Source organism: Arachis hypogaea, chromosome 2, assembly GCF_003086295.3.
Source record: "Arachis hypogaea cultivar Tifrunner chromosome 2, arahy.Tifrunner.gnm2.J5K5, whole genome shotgun sequence".
In the NCBI taxonomy this organism is placed as follows: domain Eukaryota; kingdom Viridiplantae; phylum Streptophyta; class Magnoliopsida; order Fabales; family Fabaceae; genus Arachis; species Arachis hypogaea.
The window spans coordinates 2,899,996-2,918,573 of NC_092037.1; the positions used below are offsets into that span (position 1 = coordinate 2,899,996).

Below are 18,578 nucleotides of genomic sequence, written 5' to 3' on the forward strand. Positions count from 1 at the left end.
GTGATAAACGAAAAAATTGATTAAAAAAAGTTTTTATTTCTGTTCATTGAATAGATTTTGTCTATTTTAAAATAATTGTTGTTTTAATTTTAACTTTTAGATTCATTAAAAAATTAAAATATGCATTTTAAATTAAAATAAAAGCCATACCTATTTTAAAACTGAAGAAGTATATGATAATGATAATAATAATGATGCTGCATGAGCAAATAATTTCAGTAATGCATGATTTATTCCCAAGTTCTCAAAGTAGTAATCATATCCATGTGAGAGAGGGGATTCCAATGCAAGGTTCAAGATATTCCAAGACCAAACATGCTGTGCATAGTTGAATTTCACTCAACTCTCCTTGCAATTGCCAACATATTATCACCACCACCAATATTACACTTATTTCTTCAACGGGCTTTCATTTTTTTATAAATTATTCAAATACTAATAATAATAATAACAGTTTATTAAAAGAAAACACACTCAAAATCTTGGATTAAATAAACAAATATACGAAACAACTCTTGTATCAAGTTATAAGAGATAAATTAATGTCTAACACAAAAACTTTGAAAAATAAACTACTCATATATTGTAGATCTTAATAACTCTCAAACAACCATAGTTCATTCAAATAATAGTTTAAATAAATTATTCTCCTATATTTTAAATCGAACTGTGTAGAGGCATGTTGATTTAGTCCTCCACCACAACCCACTTCCCTTTCTTAGATTTGGATGAAACTGACTCCTCTCCAATCTCTTCAATATGTTTCTTAGCTCCGAGAATCTTAGAATTATGTTTCTCATCAACTGCAGGTGATGGAGTTGGCTCACTCTCACAAGCCTGGGATATGCCATCATGTACCAATAAATATAAGAATAATAATATTTTAGTTACTATGTAAAAATTAATAACATCACTGTAACAATTTAAATTGGAAATCATTTGACACAAACCTTAGAAGTGTTGTATGGACCAGTAGACAAACTCAATAGTTCAGAATTTTCATGGGACAAAAGGCCCTACAAAACAATTGATCCAATAAAAAGACATCACCAAAATCTGGTTGCTCTGTTTTTCTAATACAGAAACAAAAGAAAAAGTTATTAGACAGAGGGGATTACAGTGTCAGGATTGTATTTATCAAGGAAGGCAGAGACCAGAGAATTCTCATTAGTCATTCTCAGCACATGAATCACATATGGTTCATAAGAGTTCAGATTCCTCATCTTGAGTTGCACTTTGAAGATGAACTTAATATCCCTAAGCTTATGAATCTCTTCGGGACAGGAATTTTTCTCAACACCCTTCACAGTTAGGGAAAAAAAAACTTCATTCATGCTCTCATAAGTAATAAAAATTAAGGTATAGTCCAGACTATTAACACAAAAAAATGAATATGACATCAAACCTTAGTCACACAAGACTGCCTAAGGTCCTTAGCAGAAACTCCAAGAAACTTTGCAGCTTCTCCATCGAACAAAACAAAAGAGGCAGCATCGGTGTGGTCTATCACCCTTATGTGGATGATGTACCTATTATTCACCAAAAAATATATAGTCCAAGAATAACACACTACATAAATCTTACCAATAATCAGTGTCTATACTATGCTATTACTGAATTGGATGCAAATAATTTTTTAATGGCTTACCAAAGAGTCTCCATCCCACAAGGAAGAATAAAATGTATCAAATGGAATTAAAAAAATCTAAAAGCAAGTGATCCCGTGAACAAATCAAAGCTAAATAAACCAGTAGCCAATAAATTTTTTTATATTTCCCTTGTGAATCAGAATCCAAAAACACAGAAATAGCAAGCCACGAAAGTAACTTTGCAATGTGATTTCAATAATAGTTAATCTAAATCTCCAACCCCACATTCACAGAATTATCACCGACTGGCTATAACAAAAGCAAAAATTATGAGCAGTGCCTTTTAATTAAAAAAAAATTACTAATCAAGTAGAATTTTACAACATGTAATCAAGAAAAAAATAAGAATAATGAACAATGTGAAACTTCACATCAAACTCAAAAACAACACATAAGATTCCATATTCGATCTGGAAACTCAGAAAGGGGAATTATCCAAGAGTCTCCATCCCACAAGCGAGAATAGTTTAAAATAATCCTTATTATATATAATTCATAAAAAATGTTATAAAAATACCTATTAGAATAATAATAATTTAATAGTGTCTGAGCAAATAATACAAATGCATAGATTACACCATTATCTTCGAGGACAAAGAGTATATAATGTGTGAATGTTAAAGAAGTATCGTGAGTCATACCTTGGCTCATAGAACCCGTAGTCTCTAATGCAATTGGGACAGAAATATTTTTTATCAAGTTCCCTCAAGCCACGACGACACTTCTTACATCCTTTGTACCACCAACCAAATTCAGTCTCAACTTCTTTAATCGTCCCGGCTGTAACAAATACAGCATCCTAAAATCGATGGATAGGAGGGTACAACACAACAATTGAGATTATTATCCAACAAACATTGGAACTAATACAATAAAAAAATACAATAAAAAAAGGAAGACTAATAAAGAAAGAATTTTACCTGATTATGCTCCTTTATATCTGCAATTGTTTTGTAGACTGACAGACGCAAAAAATCCTCCTCATCTGAAACAGGTTGACCACAGACCAGCGGCATTATGCCTCGTCCATCAACAGGATCCAATTTGTTCACCCTTGCATTTTTAAATGAGAAATTATGAAATTTGTCAGTAGTTTAATAATCAAAAGCATTGTATAAATAATCTGCTGACCACAATACTGATCTATATACTGTACCTCGCAAAGAAATCCCTGGCAGCTGGAAACTCAACATTGATAAACAGTTTCGAATTGTAGTTTGTGTTAGATACACCCATGACCCCTACAAAAGACATAACAAAACAAAGAAAATACCATAAGCATATGATGACAGAAAACATGCATTCAAATACCAGTAAAATAAACAAATAAACAAACCACTATAAAATTTCATCTTGCCCATTTGGAGAATAACCACATAGGTAAGAGACGGGTGTTCCTCTAGATATTTGAGCAATTCAAAAGCAAAAGACTGCCACAACGTTACTCTTAATTTCTGTCCACCCCTATAAAAAATAGCAATTCTTGTAGATTAAAGAGAGACACAAAATTCCAAAATAAGATTTTAAAACAAAAGTCACTATCAAAAAGATATTAAGCATTACTCAAGATCATCAAGTTCTATGGTGATATAACTTGACGGCTTCCCGTCCCGTGTGAATTCGACCAAGTTACCCTTAGAAGCAAGCTGACCTATCACATCTACAAAATAAAAGCACCAATCTATTGATTAACAAAACTCTATATGCCCAAATTTTTCTCTTTGGAATCAACGCATTTTATTCATGTTGAAATCAGACCCCTTAAATTCTCTTAAAAATAAAAATATAAAAAACTATTAATAAATAGTTAGGGCCTAGAAATCAAAGTTCCTGAAGAAACAAAATTATAGGACATTATAAAGATAATACACAAGATTATATAAATATTTTTATTAAACAAAATTCAAATGAAACAATATTTAACTGAGTTAGAAATTATATTATTTCTTAATATAAAATTACAGCAAGGGAATATTTGTTACAGGAAGGGAATAATAAAAAAATTCTTCCTTAATATAATATCTCAATGAAACAAATTTTAGATTAATATTATATGAATCTACAATAGTTGAGACTTGAGAGGAATAGCAACAACCATCAATTGAATCCATATCTGTCCACTATATGTTCATAATAAAAAAAGACAGCAAAGGATACAAAAATTAGACTTTAAAGAATTAAACAACACATGCATCATAGATTAATCTAACAAAGTACTTACCAACTAAATAACCATCTTCTTTAGACTCTGATTGTATTGTTTTGAACGGAACAAAATTAAATCCATTCAATGGAACTGAAGAATCTTGTACCGGACGCACAATCGTGTCCCTCTTGAAATGGATCCTAAATTCGTGTCTAGTAGGCTTGAACTTGATGGTATTCAAAGCAACTCCAAAATTAGTGACCACGTACACGTTGCCCTCAGCGAGTAAGCCCTCGAAAATAGGAACAAATATGTCTTTTACAGTGTATTGAATTGTATATCCCTGAATGCATTAATTTTATAGAGTCATAGATAAATAAGGTTTATTGCTCAGTCATTACCAAAATAAATCTAAAATGAAAAGAGAAAATTTTACCTCTTCATCAAGGACAACCATCTCAATAGGTGCCTTCATCCCAGATCTTGCAAATTGAGAAACGGTCCAAAGTCTAATGACACGTACTTTGAGCTTCCACACCTTATGCGCTGGACCAGCATTGATACACTTGATGAGATCATACCTAAAAATCAAAGACCTCATATTTAGTAAAAGATAAAAAAAAAACTTATTGTGAAACAATCCACATGGCACATGAACTCACCTAGCTGCCATTGCTACCTGCCACTACAAAATTACTCAAATAAACTGAATTTCAGTGTAGATAAAGAACAAATGTGGTGATCACCTATGCCAAATTTATAGAGAGTCACAGCACTGTTCAGCCCCAATATTGGTAAGGATTGCAAGAATCTTTATATTCCTATCAAAATCCAGCTAAAAAAAAGGGAAAGTGTTTAGACTATTCAGGATTAAAGAATCTGAATCATATCAATAAAATCAATAAATCAATAAATCAATAAATAAAATAAAATTCAAAATTAGGTTAGAAATCAACGGCCAACATTTACTGTGTTCCATTTATATGGCAAACTGGAGTTTAATTCTGAAAAATCAAAATAAGAAGCAATATATGCTGAAGAGGAAATCACCATATTTACATACATTAGTAATGTAAAAATGAATTTTCTACTTAATATACTAAAATTGAATAAGTAATGTGAAAATGAATTTTTTTAAATTATATTAAGTAGAAAATTCTGAAAAAATATATTAGTAATGTAAAAATGAATTTTTTTAAAATGAATTTTTTATTTAAAATTAATTTGGCTTATTAACCTAAACAAAATTTTTTTTAATCAAACTTAGATTTATTTTTTTTTGTTAATCTTAACTATATGTATTCCTACATATTAATAATAAATTTAAAAATAAAATAATTATATTTATAAATTTTATTTTAATATAAATACTAATATATTTCTTTATTAAAATTTGTTGCCTCTTCAAATATTTTTTTTAAGTTCCGTCTGTACTCTTACGTACTCTCATTTTTTATTAAATTAATTTATATTTGATGTAGAAAATTTGGAATCATAAGCTATTTTAATTTCAAGAGGTACAGACTAAAGGCGTTATGAGAATTAAATTTGGTATTTAGCACCAATTTTTTGTTTCCTGATCTGATATAATTCCCAAAAGGTTTGTTATCAGTACCTTCCATATATGACCAAAGATTGTGTTGAGAGGATAGTATCATATTTTCTATAATTTAAAATCTAAAGAATTAATTTTTATTGACTCCAAAAAAAATATTGCAACATAAGACAAATAAAAAAAATATATAAGATTTAGACAAAATAAAAAAAATTATGTGAAAAGATGTATCAAAAATAGGATCAATTGTATGATAAAATTAATTACATATGGGTCGCATGCAATTTAGGATTAGGGTTTTAAATTACATACATTAATTAAATAGTTTAGAGACTTACCATGATTACAGCCAACGTTCTGAGAACAGGGGAAGGACCCAACCAAGAATTCATTAGGAAGCTGCTGTTAGGACTGGGCATATTTGTGTGCAAGTGTTCCAAGTAATTGGTTTTTTTTGTTCCGTGTAATCTAAAACACAAAACACAAAACACACAAAGCAGCATCAGTACAACAGAGCCAGAACTCATAAATCAAATAATCGTTCAAAGATTTCAGCAAAACACAAAACCCTATAATAATCATTCAATAAATTGTTGATTTCAGAACAGCAATTCAGAGAATAAAATGAAAATTGAAGAACAGGCACACCAAAGCCACTGACCTTCGAGATAATGACGCCGAGACGACGGCGACAAGACGACCACGAGCAGCAGGAAGAATCCGACGGAGGATGGGCGCCGAGGGATGAAGAAGACATCAAATAGGGGATCTGACATGGAAAACACCGACAGTACAAAGAAAGACTCCTCGGACAGCCACGGACGGCGGCAACCGGTCACTCCGTTCGGCGGCGGTGGAGGCTAGCTAGGGTTTTTCCTTTTTGTTTTCTTTGAATGAAGAAATGACTGAAAGTAAGAAAAGAGAAGAGGGAGACCAGCAATCAGTAACGCACTAACGCGTTATTCCTCCCCTCCCCCCATAGTTGTCAGAACCGAACCGGTGATCGAACCGGTCAAGTTACTGGTTCACTGGTTTACTGGTTCAACCGATGGGTCACTGGTTGAACCGATAGAACCGGTCGTACGTAAATAAAAAATATAAAATAGTAAAAAATTGAATAAAGTGACAATTATGTTCATCCTTAAAATTTTTTACTTCAAATTAATTAGCCCTTGAAAAAAAATAAAATATCAATTTGGTCCTTCAAGATAATAAACGATGAACACATTACGTCACTCCATTAATTTTTCATGTGAAATTTAGTGGTGATACTTAGATGTCCCTACTAATTAGTCTTAAGTCGAAATTTTCGAAGACCTACTAACTCAATACTCTAAAAAAATTTAAAATAAATATCTTTACTAGCATTTTAATATGTAAATGTAAATATTAAAATATTTGTTACTTATTTTAATAATTCTATAAATTCTAAAGAATTAAAAAAAATTGAGTATAAAACTAAAATTAAATTAAATAAATATAAAATAATTCAGTTGTGTATATATATAATATATAAAATAATTAACACATAAATTTGCAGATGAGCACACTAGCTTGGTGGCATTCCTTATCCTTGCATAGCAAGGGGACAAGGGTTCAAAACCCATTGCATGCATTTTTGAATATTGGATCCAATATTCAAATGCTGCTGGAGCACCCAAGACTTGCATTTGTTGGGAGCACCATAGGACTGGCCGGTTCATGAATTACATCGAACCGGCCGGTTTTGACCGGTTTCGTCCGGTTTGTGACAAACCGGCCGGTTTTAGGCGATTTTCTTCCTTCTTCGGTCCAAAACTAAAACCGAACCGGCTGGACCATCGGTTCACCGGTTTTCCGGTCGAACCGGCCGGTCCGGTCCGGTTCTTACAACTAAGCTCCCCCCGAAACGATACCGCATTAGGCAATATACCGGTCCGGTCCAAACCGGCCGCTGGGCTTTTATGTTTTTTAAGCCAAAGGATTATAAATTAATATATTATAAATTAATGTTAATTGATATGCAGTAGATAAACAAATTTAATTAGAATAAATAACAATTTATTTATTTTATTTTATACTTTTATTTTACTTTAGACTTTATAAATAAGAAAATGAATTATAATTAATATAGTATTATTAATTAAGTAATATAAATCATTATAAATTATCTAAATTATATTAATTATAATATTTAAGTATATAATCAAATCAAATCAAATCAAATAAATTAAATCGGAAAACACTCTCCGAAGCATGCCACGTCAGCTTCATCATTAAGTGCAGACATCCGATTTTTATATAATAGAATAGATTTGAGGACATTAATCAAAACGGCGTTAAAAGCCTGGACTGTATCAAAACGCATGCCGCTTAATTCACGTCCGTTTCTCTATGTACCAGATTCAAATTTCTCCGAACCTTAGGTTCGGGTTCCGAGCCTCGTTCTCCGCAACACTATAAAATGAAAGCGAGAGATTCTCGTTTCGAACCCTAACATTTCGCTATCACGTTTCACACACACTTTTCAGCTCAAAAACAAGCTTAATAGTGTGAGCTTCGTTTTCTTCATCTTTTTAAATCTGAATTCGAAGATTTAGGGTTTGTGTTTCGAAGACAATGGCGGAAGAACCGGAGAGCACTGTGACCAGCCAGGAGTCGTTGATCGAGAAGATCGCCGATAAGATTAAAGGCCACGATTCCTCATCTTCGTCCGATTCCGATTCCGATTCCGAGAAAAACGTAGCTTCGTCAATTAAGGAGAAGGTGTTTCGCCTCTTCGGTAGAGAGAGGCCTGTTCACTCCGTCCTCGGCGGCGGAAAGCGTATGAATCTCTCTCTCTCTCTCTCTCTCTATGATGTGTTTACACGTGGTAGTGGTAGATCTGTGATTTGAGCTGATTCTGTATCTGATTTAGTTTGTTTATTGAGAAAATGTTTATAGGAAATGATGTGAGTGCTACATTTTATTGAATTATTCTATAGATCTAAGATTTTAGCTGAAATCTAAAATCTAAAATGTGATAATCGTAGAATAAAATGTGAAATGATTCGAGTTTTTTTTTATCTTATAATTTTATGTAAATGATTCGATAATCCTGGAGCTGTTTATTGTGCTTGTTTCTATTACAACTAAAAGTGACAATGTGAATACATAATTAGAGTATTAATAACAGTTAGAATCTTATGATGTTTTTATTACTATTTTATTTTCGTTTTTAAAAGATAGTTCGTATAATATAAATAGATAAATCGCAAAGCATTAAGAAGATAATCTTGACATTATGTCTAAAAGAGATCTATACATAATATATGCTATTTTTACTAAGATATCTTTTGAAAAATCTTTCAAGTGTTAATGTATATATATCTTTGTGGAATTCATATACATCATCATATATTACTACACATATATTACATCTTGTTTATCTCTGTGATAAACTTATTCTTACATTGTATAATTTTGATGCACTGTCGCTAAAGATGTATTATGTATGCATTCAATTATACATTAACTAACTACGTACTACACCATGTGAATGGTCATCTAAAAGATCTTTGTGATAGGATAAAATCTCTTCGTGCCAGTGTATCAAACTTAAATTGAATGATATATTCCAAAAGTTATACATAGTTTTATTTTTTAAATATTGTTCTTATGGTTCTGAATATTGTTCCAAAAATTAATTGTTTACAGCTGCTGATGTGCTATTATGGAGGAACAAGAAGATATCTGGTGGTGTGCTTGGAGGAGCCACTGCTGTTTGGGTCTTCTTTGAATTGCTTGAATATAACCTTCTCACTCTTGTTTGTCACATTTTGATCCTGTTGCTTGCTGGTTTGTTCTTGTGGTCCAATGCTCAGACGTTCATCTACAAGTGAGACTCGAAACTTGTTAGCATAGAACTGACAGCATAGTCATGTGGGTTTAGATCATGTTGTTTTAACTAATCACTTGCGTGTAATGTCAAATAATGGTTGTAGGAAGGAGCCTCACATCCCACATGTTCATATTCCAGAAGAACCATTCCTGCAAGTTGCATCTGCATTGAGAATTGAAATCAATGCTGGATTTTCTGCCTTGCGTAACATTGGTGCTGGAAAGGATTTGAAGAAATTCCTAATTGTATGTAGTCTATGACCTACTTCCTGTCATTCCTAGATACTATTTATAACTAATTTTCACAAATTTTGTATTAAGTTTAATTTCGGCATTACTAAATACCGATGATTGTTTTTTGAAAATATCAGGTTATTGCTGGCTTGTGGGTTTTATCTATTATTGGTAGCTGGTGCAATTTCCTGACCTTGTTCTACATAAGTAAGTACAGTTTACAGTCATTTTATATAATTTTTTTATTATTATATTATTATCTATTCCTTTTTAGGTTTAGAGATTTTACTGATTTGCTTAACCTTCATTTGGTTTGAGCAGCTTTTGTTTTGTTGCACACCGTCCCTGTTGTGTATGATAAGTACGAAGATAAGATAGACCCCTTGGCTGAAAAGGGTTTCATTGAGTTTAAAAAGCAATATGCTGTGTTTGATGAAAAGGTGTTAAGTAAGATCCCTAAAGGTCCGTTGAAGGCCAAGAAGTTAGCCTAGTGTTTAGGGTTGGTGTGCCCCATAACCCAACACAATAGAGTTGCTCTGCTTGAGTACTTTTATATACCAGAGCCTCGCATCTTTTGTCGTATAACCATGGCCTTGTTAAAGTTTGTTTCAAGCTTCAATATTTAGTTTTTAAGTTTTGTTACAGGCATGTATGGATCTTGCTGGCTATGTTTTCTGGGCTTGTTTTTAGTCCTTGAATCAGTAATTCTTATTGTGAGCTAAAAACCTCACCTCTTGTTCTTATTGCTGACTTCGTGGTGCTTGCTGGTAAATAGAATTGCCAGTTCATGATTATTGAAAAGTTTTGTTCTTTACAAAAACAAAACTCAGGCTCTTTAGTTTCCATACTTTTATTTGTTGCCAACTACTTTTTATATTATTGGTGTACTTTGACTCGTGATTTTTTGTGTTTACGATTACTTATTTTTAATTGTTATCAGATAGTATTATGCTTTGATTCGGAACGAGGTTCTAAATTTACTAGATGATTCCTGAGTTTCTTGTTTTGTTATTAGACCTTATGCTTTGATTCGTAACGTGATTCCACGACTTCTAAATAATGCGTAACCTTAGTTATTGATTAGTCAATTCACTTGCTGATTCCTAGGCGTTCTTTATAATTTTGAAGCAGAAGGTAGTGGAAATGTCGTTACGGTTATGTATACAAGCACTGGGTTATTAGCTTCTCGTCTCTACGGTTCACATTTTTTATTTTCAAAAATATTTAATTCTAATCTAATTCATCTCAATTATTTTTCTAATTAAAAAAATAATAAAAATAAGAAATAATATATTGTATAAATTTTCAATCATTTATATTTTAAGCAGTTTTTTGTTTTGTTTGTTTTGTTTTTCTTTGTTTAATTTATTTCTGTCACAAAAAAAAAAACGGAGGAATAATCAATTGATACAATTAAGTAATGGTAGTGATAGCGTTCTAAGGCCTAGTTTGAGTATATAGTTTAATTAAGTTTTTTAAAAAAAATAGTTTAAACAATAAATATTTATATTAAAAATGATTTATAAATAAATTATTTTATATTTAATTTTTTAGTTCTAAAAGTATTTAACTTAAAAAAATGTAATAAAAAAAATTTTATAATGAGAGAAGTTATCTTTTTTTACTTTTCTATAAATACTTAAATTGTTTTTTAAAAAATTACAATTTAATTTTTAAAAAATTACAACTTTTTGAAATTTCAAAAAATTTAACTTTTAAAACTTTTTATATGATCCTAAATATCAACAAAGACGTTATACCAAACATCGCGATCGCTACACTACATTAACAAGGGAGTCGAGGACCACATTCTTACAGGTCAGTTTCCAATGAACAAATAAGACAACAAAAATATCGCTGAATAGTGCATACGAATTGATATGCATCACAAAATTGAGCATATAACCTTAAATTTTTAAACTATGTACACGTAAATCCACCCGATATGACGACGGTAATGTTTAAATTAAGACTAATTTTGAATGTGAAAGAATTAATTGAAAATCATTGCATGCCTACATTTTAACCACCAATGATCTATACTTTTTTGATTAATTACATAATTCCACTGTTTATTTAAAATCTTGGAAGCAGGTCTGAACTAGAAGGTTTTTCACCAGACGGGGTAAGAGGAACTGTTGAGAACTCGGAGTTAAAATTAGAGATATGAGGGGGAACACTAATTTTCTGATTAATTGAAAAAGCAGAAGCTGTTCTATTGCCAAGCCTGTGGTTGGAAAATGGTGATATTGGTGGAGCAGCAGGAACAGTATTTGGACCTTTATCTGGTGAATCCTCAATAGGGTCAGCAGTATTTGCTGTTGATGATTCCCTCTTTTCTCGTTCTTCGGTTTCCTTGAGAAGAAAATCAACCCACAGATCCGCAATGGACTGAAAAGGGGGAAAACGCTTCATTAAATCTCAAATCACATTGCAATATTTTTGCCAAAAAGTGTAAGTACTTGTAAGTGGTTAACTAGAACAACTTACCTGATCATTGGATCCCGCACTTGCAGCTGTGTCAGTTGAACTTCCTCGCAAGATGCCTCCAACCAGGCGACCGGGCAGACCAAGAACTCCACGAACTTTACCACCTTGTTGAGCAGCACCTATTCTTTGCTTGTCTTCATCAGAGAATCCAAGCATGCGAACCATTAGATCCAAAACCTGTACCCCAATATCACACATTATGAGAAGGATCAAATATAACTACAAATTGCGGAAAGTGATGATACAAGAACACAAGCAATAGTGGTACTTCTACAGACATCAACTAACATAAGTCAAAACAGAGCGAGGGTTTTGTGCAGAGAACGAAGGAAAAATCCTTCCCTTCCCTTCTGCATATTTCACCTAAAGCAATAATAATTGTACCTCTTTGCTGTGATTTCTCTGGAAATAAGTTACGAGTAATTTTATAACAATGCGCCTGCATCGAACAGCATAATTTGGATTAGTATAATAATTTGCAATCTCAACAAAAATAATTGAAACAAAGTCTCTCAAGTCTAGAATTCAATCAAAATTCATATTTACAGGACTTCGTTAATTAACTTTGATGAAATTAACAAGGAAAAGAATGTAGACAAATCATATGAACTTAGAGGTGGCGAAATGAGTTGAACGCAGTTGAGATCAAGTCTGATAAACTCATACAGCCAAATCTACTAATTTCTACAGGGCCCTACGGCCTGCTAGGATTTTGTTTTTGTTGTCTTTTTTATGATTGACGGATGAGTACTCCAAGAACATATACACGAAAGTTAAAAATTAGGATTTCCAAATACATCTCTTTCACTTTTATCCTTTTTTATTCCTTTTTTGTTTTCTTTATTAATTTTATTTTGCACCCTTTATATATATGTTTCAAACTATGCGACTTAACTTATTTCTCAAAACAAAAATAGTTCTTTTGTTTTTTTTTTTAATCACAAAATTATGTTTCTATATTTGTGTTGTGAATGACTGAATGTCGTTTCAAAATTGTTGTAATTTGAAAATTAAGTTAAAATTGTTATTTTTTTTATTCTTTGTACGACTAAACTACTAAAATAGTACTCGAAAGTTCGCGTTGCTGACAAAACAAATCTCAAAAGATGCTAACGACAAATAAGCTCCCAAAAGATTTATAAGTACAACAAAAAAAAAACTAAATATTAAATATATTCTAAAAATCGACTTTAGAGATCAAATTTTGATGCAAATTTTTGCAATCATTATTAAAAAAATAAGATGTTTTCATCTTTAAAATTTGGTAATTTTTTGTCAAGTGAGTTTTTTAAAACAAATTTTATTGTGAATGACCACATTTCTTTGAATGGAAAAAAGGACAGAAACAAGCTAACCTGTCAACAAGATAATCTGAATCCAGAGACATTCTATTTAGTTGCATCATACTTTGCTCAAGAGCTCGCCTAACTTTGGAATTGTCTTCCTCGAGTTTAACTACTCTGCTTCTCCATTCAGTTTGTACCTTCTCAGAATGCGCAAGCTGGGCTAAAACTTTTTCATTCTCAGTCCTAGATACATCTACTTTATTTTCGGCATCCTGATCATGGAAATAATAATTTAATCATCTTGTTACCAAATCAGACACCACAAGTTCACTTATCTTTTTCGGTTGAGAAAATATAATAAATCCCAGACTAGGGTAAATCACTTAGAAGTTACATTACATAAAAATTTTACGGTACTGAATGAAAACAAAAAAGAAATAAAAAAATTCTAATATTATTCCATATAAACTTAATTTGAGTGTATCACTTGAACTATATATAGAATATTTAGAGAGTAAGAAAGAGAATCATACTCTCAGAAGTTGAGTAAGCCTAGCTGTTTCTTCTCTTGCACGAACCAACTCTCCTTCTAAATGTTCCTGAGGACAAAAAATATATGAGCCTCTCCATAGAGGGAAGTGTAACAACTTGAGTATTCTCTGTTAATTTTGTTACTGTAAATAATAATAAAGAGAAAACAGTGGCCTATTTTTATACCTTGGCTTCAATTTCAGCATAGTACTGCCCAAGAGCAGTCTGTAGATTCAAAAGTTCATGATTCTTAGCATCTATTGTGCTGATACAGTTTGAAAGCTTCTTGTCCAGGTCGTCGATGATTTCTCTAGACTTGAGAACTTCGCTGTTGTTTGCCATCTTCAGTTCTTCCTGACTTAAAACTGCCTGCTTCAGGGTTCTCTCAAGATTTGATACTTGAGCCCTTAAATAATCATTGCTTTGCCTTAGATCTTCAATAATTTTGATGTCTTCGTCCATTTTTTCTGATTCTTCGGCTTCCTAATGACAAGCAGCATGGAAAACGTCTTTCATATCGCAGCATACATTAAATCTACTCTATCTTAAATATCATGCTTTATTATTACTGGTTCCACTTTTAGAAAATAAACTATGAAGGATGAAACCTTTTCCAACAAATGTTGTTTAAGGCGGGTCAATTCCTGTACTGCTTTCTCCTTTTCTCGCCGTGTATCCATCAAATCTTTATTTAGCTTTTGTATGGATCTTTCCATTTCTTCCTTTTCTGGAAAACTTTTGGAAGGATCTGACATCTGTTATAAAAAGTCAATGCCGGCATTCCAAAAAGTAATTATTTACATTATCAAAAAGCCATTATATTGTTAACATAACTGATATCCCTTGAATGCTTGACCTGTACCTGAGAAGCACTGGAAAGAACATTAGCCGCTAAAGACTTCCTGCTTGTTTCAAGAGCAGCCTCAATTTCATTCTTTTCCATCTAACAATAATGAGAACAATGGGTTATAGTAGAGTGCATTTTAGAGGTAAATATCACAAATTCACAACTAAAAAATATGTCTTTTACTGATAAGCAATAAATTTAGGGGACAGAAGGTGACAAATCTACTAACCTTAAGAGTGGCATTTTCCTTCTCTAAGGTTTTGACAAGTCTTTTCAAGCTATCCACTGCCTCACCTGCTACGTCACTTTCCCTTCTAGTTAACTCAATTTGTAGTCGCTTTATTTCTGATACTTTCTCATTCAGTTCATCACGTATTTTCGTCATCTCCATAGATGTCTTCCAAGCAATAATATGATGAGTTTAGCTAACAAATATCTAATAAACACCCATGGCATTAGAGAAGATTGCAAGTAAACCAGTGTGATCCTTGTCAGTAGTCCTATTGCAATATAAGACTTTAGAGTGTAAGGAAGAACAATTTATGATGAACTTCTAAGAGATTGTTTTACAACTTTATAGTGAGCTAAATCATTGTCAGCAATAAAACAATGATAAAAGTATCAAATACAGAAGAAATCTCCAACTGTACAGCACAGTGAAATGCCATGTATAAGTTGTACACCTTTTGCTTTATCTCAATTAATAGCTCTATCTAATTTTAAATTATGACCTCCCCATAGTATAACTACAAACAGAATGATTCTTTTCATCTCACGCACTTCTAATATAGATGATGCGCAAAAGAATGCTTCAGTTACAATGACGAAATATATATAATATAAACTCACTTTGTCTCTATCCAGCTTTAATATTTTAAGCTCCTCCTGAAAGGACTTGTTCAATTTCTGTTCCTCTGACATTTAAGTGTAGAATCAAATCGTTAGGCAACTTAAATATATACACCAAAAATTACAATAACATTTAGATTCCAGATGCAGAATAAAAACCTTGGCATTTTAGCTGAATCTTTGCCAATCGAGCACGTTCTTGCTCCATTTCCAACTTCAACTTTTGTATCTCAGCTGTATGTTGTACAGCATCTGCTGTTGGCCTATTTCTTCCATCAACTAAATCTGCAAGCTCCTAGAAGGCATTCATACATCTGTTGTCAAATTCACTCATCACTAAAAGTAAACTTACAAAAAAATATTAATAAATCAAAGTTCCCAGATAAATAAGATTTTAATAGATATAGGACGAAATCAGGAAATTACTTAAATTCAGAAATCTAAGTTGTCATTACCTTCTCATTTCCTTGTAAATTTGAATTTTTAGATTCCGTCTTACTTTGGGTTGTGAACTTATTCTGTCGATTGGGTGATTGGTCATTACTTCCCTGCACAAATATTTTAAAGCAGTCAGCATGAGTACTTATGTATATGTACAGACCAGAAATGCACCCAAAAAAGGAATACTCATGATCAGATTACAACAGAAACATAGCATTCCCATAGTTGTGAAGGAGAAGAGATCAATATTCGAAGGCTAATAACATGCATTTCAAAACAGTACATAGATCTTAAAGTCCACTCTCACACATAACATAATATGTAAGAGAATATTGAGAAATGAGAAGAGACATATATACCACAAACAAATATTATAAAAAGAAAGAGCTTAAATATCCTAATGGGGGATAAATCATTAAGTCAGGAGAGATTACAATGCCATAGCCTTTGAATGCATAGAAGTGGCAAAGATAAGGCTATTTCATATTGGTAAGTATAAATCTCTATAAGAAAAAAATATATATCTTTCAAAAAAGTAAATTAAAAAGTGGATTCACTCAGGAAATAAAAAACCCTATCTTCCTGCTCAGAATTGAGGCTCACGAACTCTCAACCTAAAACTAAGACACAGCAAGGAACATGGAATTGCTCATCAAGCATCCTTCTCAATCACTAGTTAAATAAAATCTCATACAAATAAGCCAAATGTGTAGGTCTACCTTGACAGAATAAGTTCCACTTGTTGATGCTTCAGTTCTGGAGACTCTCAATGCAGCGCTAGTAGCATCCAAATGCTGTTTTAATGAGCCATTTTCTTTATTCAATCTAACAATGTGATCCTGTACAGTTGGAATGAGTGTGGTTAATCTAATCAAAGGCCATCAATTAAAAAAAGGGGCTAGTTAATTAACAATTAAGGTAAATTGTTAACTGACCATTTGAAACCTCCATGTGAAATATCACCTATTTAATATATAATTGTATTATGTATTGAAGTAAAAGAATTAACCTCATGTTCCAGGGGAAGGTGGAAAGGATAATAGCTCTAGATTTAGGAAGCAAAAAATCCAGAATTTCTAAAGGTATTTTTTATTTCAAAACGCAAAAGCTCAATAGAACCAAAAGTAAGAATGTATGCAGCAAAATGAAATAGATCATTCAGACGAGACTAGTTCATGTATTCCATGAGTAAAAATCATACCTCCTTTTCTTTTAATAGAGCTGCATAGTTAACTGAAAGAGCTTTAATTTCTGCCTCTGATGCCTGAAGTCTCTTGATTTCTGCTTTGTATTGTTCTATCTACAAAAAGCACTGGAAAAATTGAATTGACATGTTTTTTTCTCTTACTCTACCAAAATGGCATCTTATTAACCAGCTGTAGTCAGTACTAAATATAAAAGCAGACTATCAATTCCCGAAAGGTTTCTGTGTAAAAAATCGTAAGAAAAGGTAACATATATTTCTTAAGTAACTAATTTTCTATAAACCAGTCTAGACAATGGTTCATTGGCAACTTCTTGAAGTACAATAATTAATTAATAATGAGTTGATGACTTGATGACAAGAAGAACCAAGCCTTTTTCTGACTTTTCTCACCGGAATGGCTTCCTCATAATCTAAGCTTAAAACTGGAGTGAGATGTCACACTGCCTCTAATTGTTCCAGTTTATATCTAAGTTTAATAAATAACATTAACTAAGCTTACAATGTTGACACTTAACAGTATGTTATAACACTAATTTAAAAAAAAAAAAAACGTTGGAATTAATTATCCATAAGCGTGATAAATAAATTATAAGCGAATATGAAGCTCGTATGTCTAAATACTGTCTTCTTCCATTTGTTTGTTTTCGATTTGATAATATCTCGTAAATCTATCTCGAGTCACTTTCTCTAATAATAATATCTCGTTAATCTCAATTGCATGAAAACTAAAACCCTAGAGCTAGCTCAATTCCAGAACCAGATTTATTTCCACCTAAGCTTATCAACGATTCGCGCGTTCATTCATTCACATTCCTCATAACAGCTTCCAGAACCTCAAACAGTTAAAAATGCTTCAGAGAGAGAGAGAGAGAAAGAGAGACCTCGGAAAGAGACGTATGCGCGTGATCGGTGCCATTTGCGAGGGGACGAGATCTAACTGCCGGCGATTTGGAATGAGCGGAGCCGTGAGAATTCCGACGATCGGAGACGGCGGCAGGACTTCCGGCGTAGATGCTAAGGATTTCGTCATCGTCGTCGTCGTCGTGAACGTCGAGTGCGATCTTGTTCAAGTTCTCCTTCAAATTGGCAATGGTGCCCCACATCTTTCAAAATTTTCCCAAATTTACATCAAATTTGAAAACCAAAAATAATAATAACAAAAATAATCGATGAAGTATTATAATAAATATATTATTAGATGAATGGATAGAGATAGATGCGTCTGTGATGATTGTGGAATCGAATTTGAAATTGAAATGAGTGAGAGTGAGGGAACTACTTCCAATAATGGCAATGCAATTTCGGGATATTTGTGTTTCTCTTTTTTTCTCTGATGAGCTTAGATCTCAGATTTAAACGGAGAAGGAGACGAATAAACAGAAAAAGAGAGGGACCCTTCTAAATTGTATTGCTTCTCATTTTTTTTTTCAAATAAATAAATTTTGAATTTTATTTTATTATTATTGACATTTTTTTTTTGGTATT

The 18,578-nt window shown here is 32.2% G+C and overlaps 3 protein-coding genes across 4 annotated transcripts; 1 reads left to right on the forward strand and 2 right to left on the reverse strand.

Annotated features, from left to right (window-relative positions):
* Nucleotides 1-474: 474 nt before the first annotated feature.
* Nucleotides 475-3,312, reverse strand: LOC112717927 (uncharacterized). The gene is made up of 9 exons (XM_025769851.3): nt 3,213-3,312; nt 2,986-3,113; nt 2,806-2,890; nt 2,570-2,702; nt 2,291-2,448; nt 1,406-1,529; nt 1,119-1,301; nt 951-1,016; nt 475-837 (listed from the first exon to the last, which is right to left on the reverse strand). The coding sequence occupies exons 2-9, from the start codon at nt 3,008-3,010 to the stop codon at nt 688-690; spliced, it is 924 nt and encodes a 307-aa protein (XP_025625636.2). The 5' UTR covers nt 3,011-3,113; nt 3,213-3,312; the 3' UTR covers nt 475-687.
* Nucleotides 3,313-7,697: 4,385 nt separating this feature from the next.
* Nucleotides 7,698-10,267, forward strand: LOC112732945 (reticulon-like protein B5). Its single transcript, XM_025781783.2, has 5 exons — nt 7,698-8,153; nt 9,026-9,206; nt 9,313-9,454; nt 9,580-9,649; nt 9,764-10,267. Exons 1-5 carry the CDS (start codon nt 7,949-7,951, stop codon nt 9,931-9,933), a joined length of 768 nt encoding a protein of 255 aa, XP_025637568.1. The 5' UTR covers nt 7,698-7,948; the 3' UTR covers nt 9,934-10,267.
* Nucleotides 10,268-11,294: 1,027 nt separating this feature from the next.
* On the reverse strand, nt 11,295-18,552 carry LOC112732954 (golgin candidate 3). Of its 2 annotated transcripts, XM_025781797.3 has the most exons (16): nt 18,373-18,500; nt 17,975-18,196; nt 17,088-17,186; nt 16,606-16,725; nt 15,901-15,993; nt 15,605-15,740; nt 15,446-15,510; nt 14,826-14,993; nt 14,612-14,692; nt 14,358-14,504; nt 13,936-14,232; nt 13,752-13,817; nt 13,288-13,490; nt 12,317-12,371; nt 11,933-12,109; nt 11,295-11,833 (listed from the first exon to the last, which is right to left on the reverse strand). In XM_025781797.3, exons 2-16 carry the CDS (start codon nt 18,194-18,196, stop codon nt 11,519-11,521), a joined length of 2,244 nt encoding a protein of 747 aa, XP_025637582.1. In that variant the 5' UTR covers nt 18,373-18,500; the 3' UTR covers nt 11,295-11,518. The 2 variants fall into 2 exon arrangements, with proteins under 2 accessions (XP_025637582.1, XP_025637575.1); XM_025781790.3 differs by having other exon boundaries at nt 17,975-18,552.
* Nucleotides 18,553-18,578: the final 26 nt, after the last annotated feature.

Bases quoted from the DNA above. Each gene is read 5' to 3' on its own strand.
- LOC112717927 (XM_025769851.3), bottom strand. From the start codon at position 3,010: ATGGGCAAGATGAAATTTTATAGTG. The intron at 1,017-1,118 runs GTAATCCCCTCT...ATTGTTTTGTAG, and splicing joins ATAAATACAATCCTGACACT to GGCCTTTTGTCCCATGAAAA. The intron at 838-950 runs GTTTGTGTCAAA...GGCATATCCCAG, and splicing joins GTCCATACAACACTTCTAAG to GCTTGTGAGAGTGAGCCAAC.
- LOC112732945 (XM_025781783.2), top strand. From the start codon at position 7,949: ATGGCGGAAGAACCGGAGAGCACTGTGACCAGCCAGGAGTCGTTGATC. The intron at 8,154-9,025 runs GTATGAATCTCT...AATTGTTTACAG, and splicing joins CGTCCTCGGCGGCGGAAAGC to CTGCTGATGTGCTATTATGG. The intron at 9,207-9,312 runs GTGAGACTCGAA...TAATGGTTGTAG, and splicing joins GCTCAGACGTTCATCTACAA to GAAGGAGCCTCACATCCCAC.
- LOC112732954 (XM_025781790.3), bottom strand. From the start codon at position 18,196: ATGTGGGGCACCATTGCCAATTTGAAGGAGAACTTGAACAAGATCGCA. The intron at 17,187-17,974 runs GTCTCTCTTTCT...TGCTTTTTGTAG, and splicing joins CGCATACGTCTCTTTCCGAG to ATAGAACAATACAAAGCAGA. The intron at 15,511-15,604 runs GTTTTTATTCTG...CTTAAATGTCAG, and splicing joins GATTCAGCTAAAATGCCAAG to AGGAACAGAAATTGAACAAG.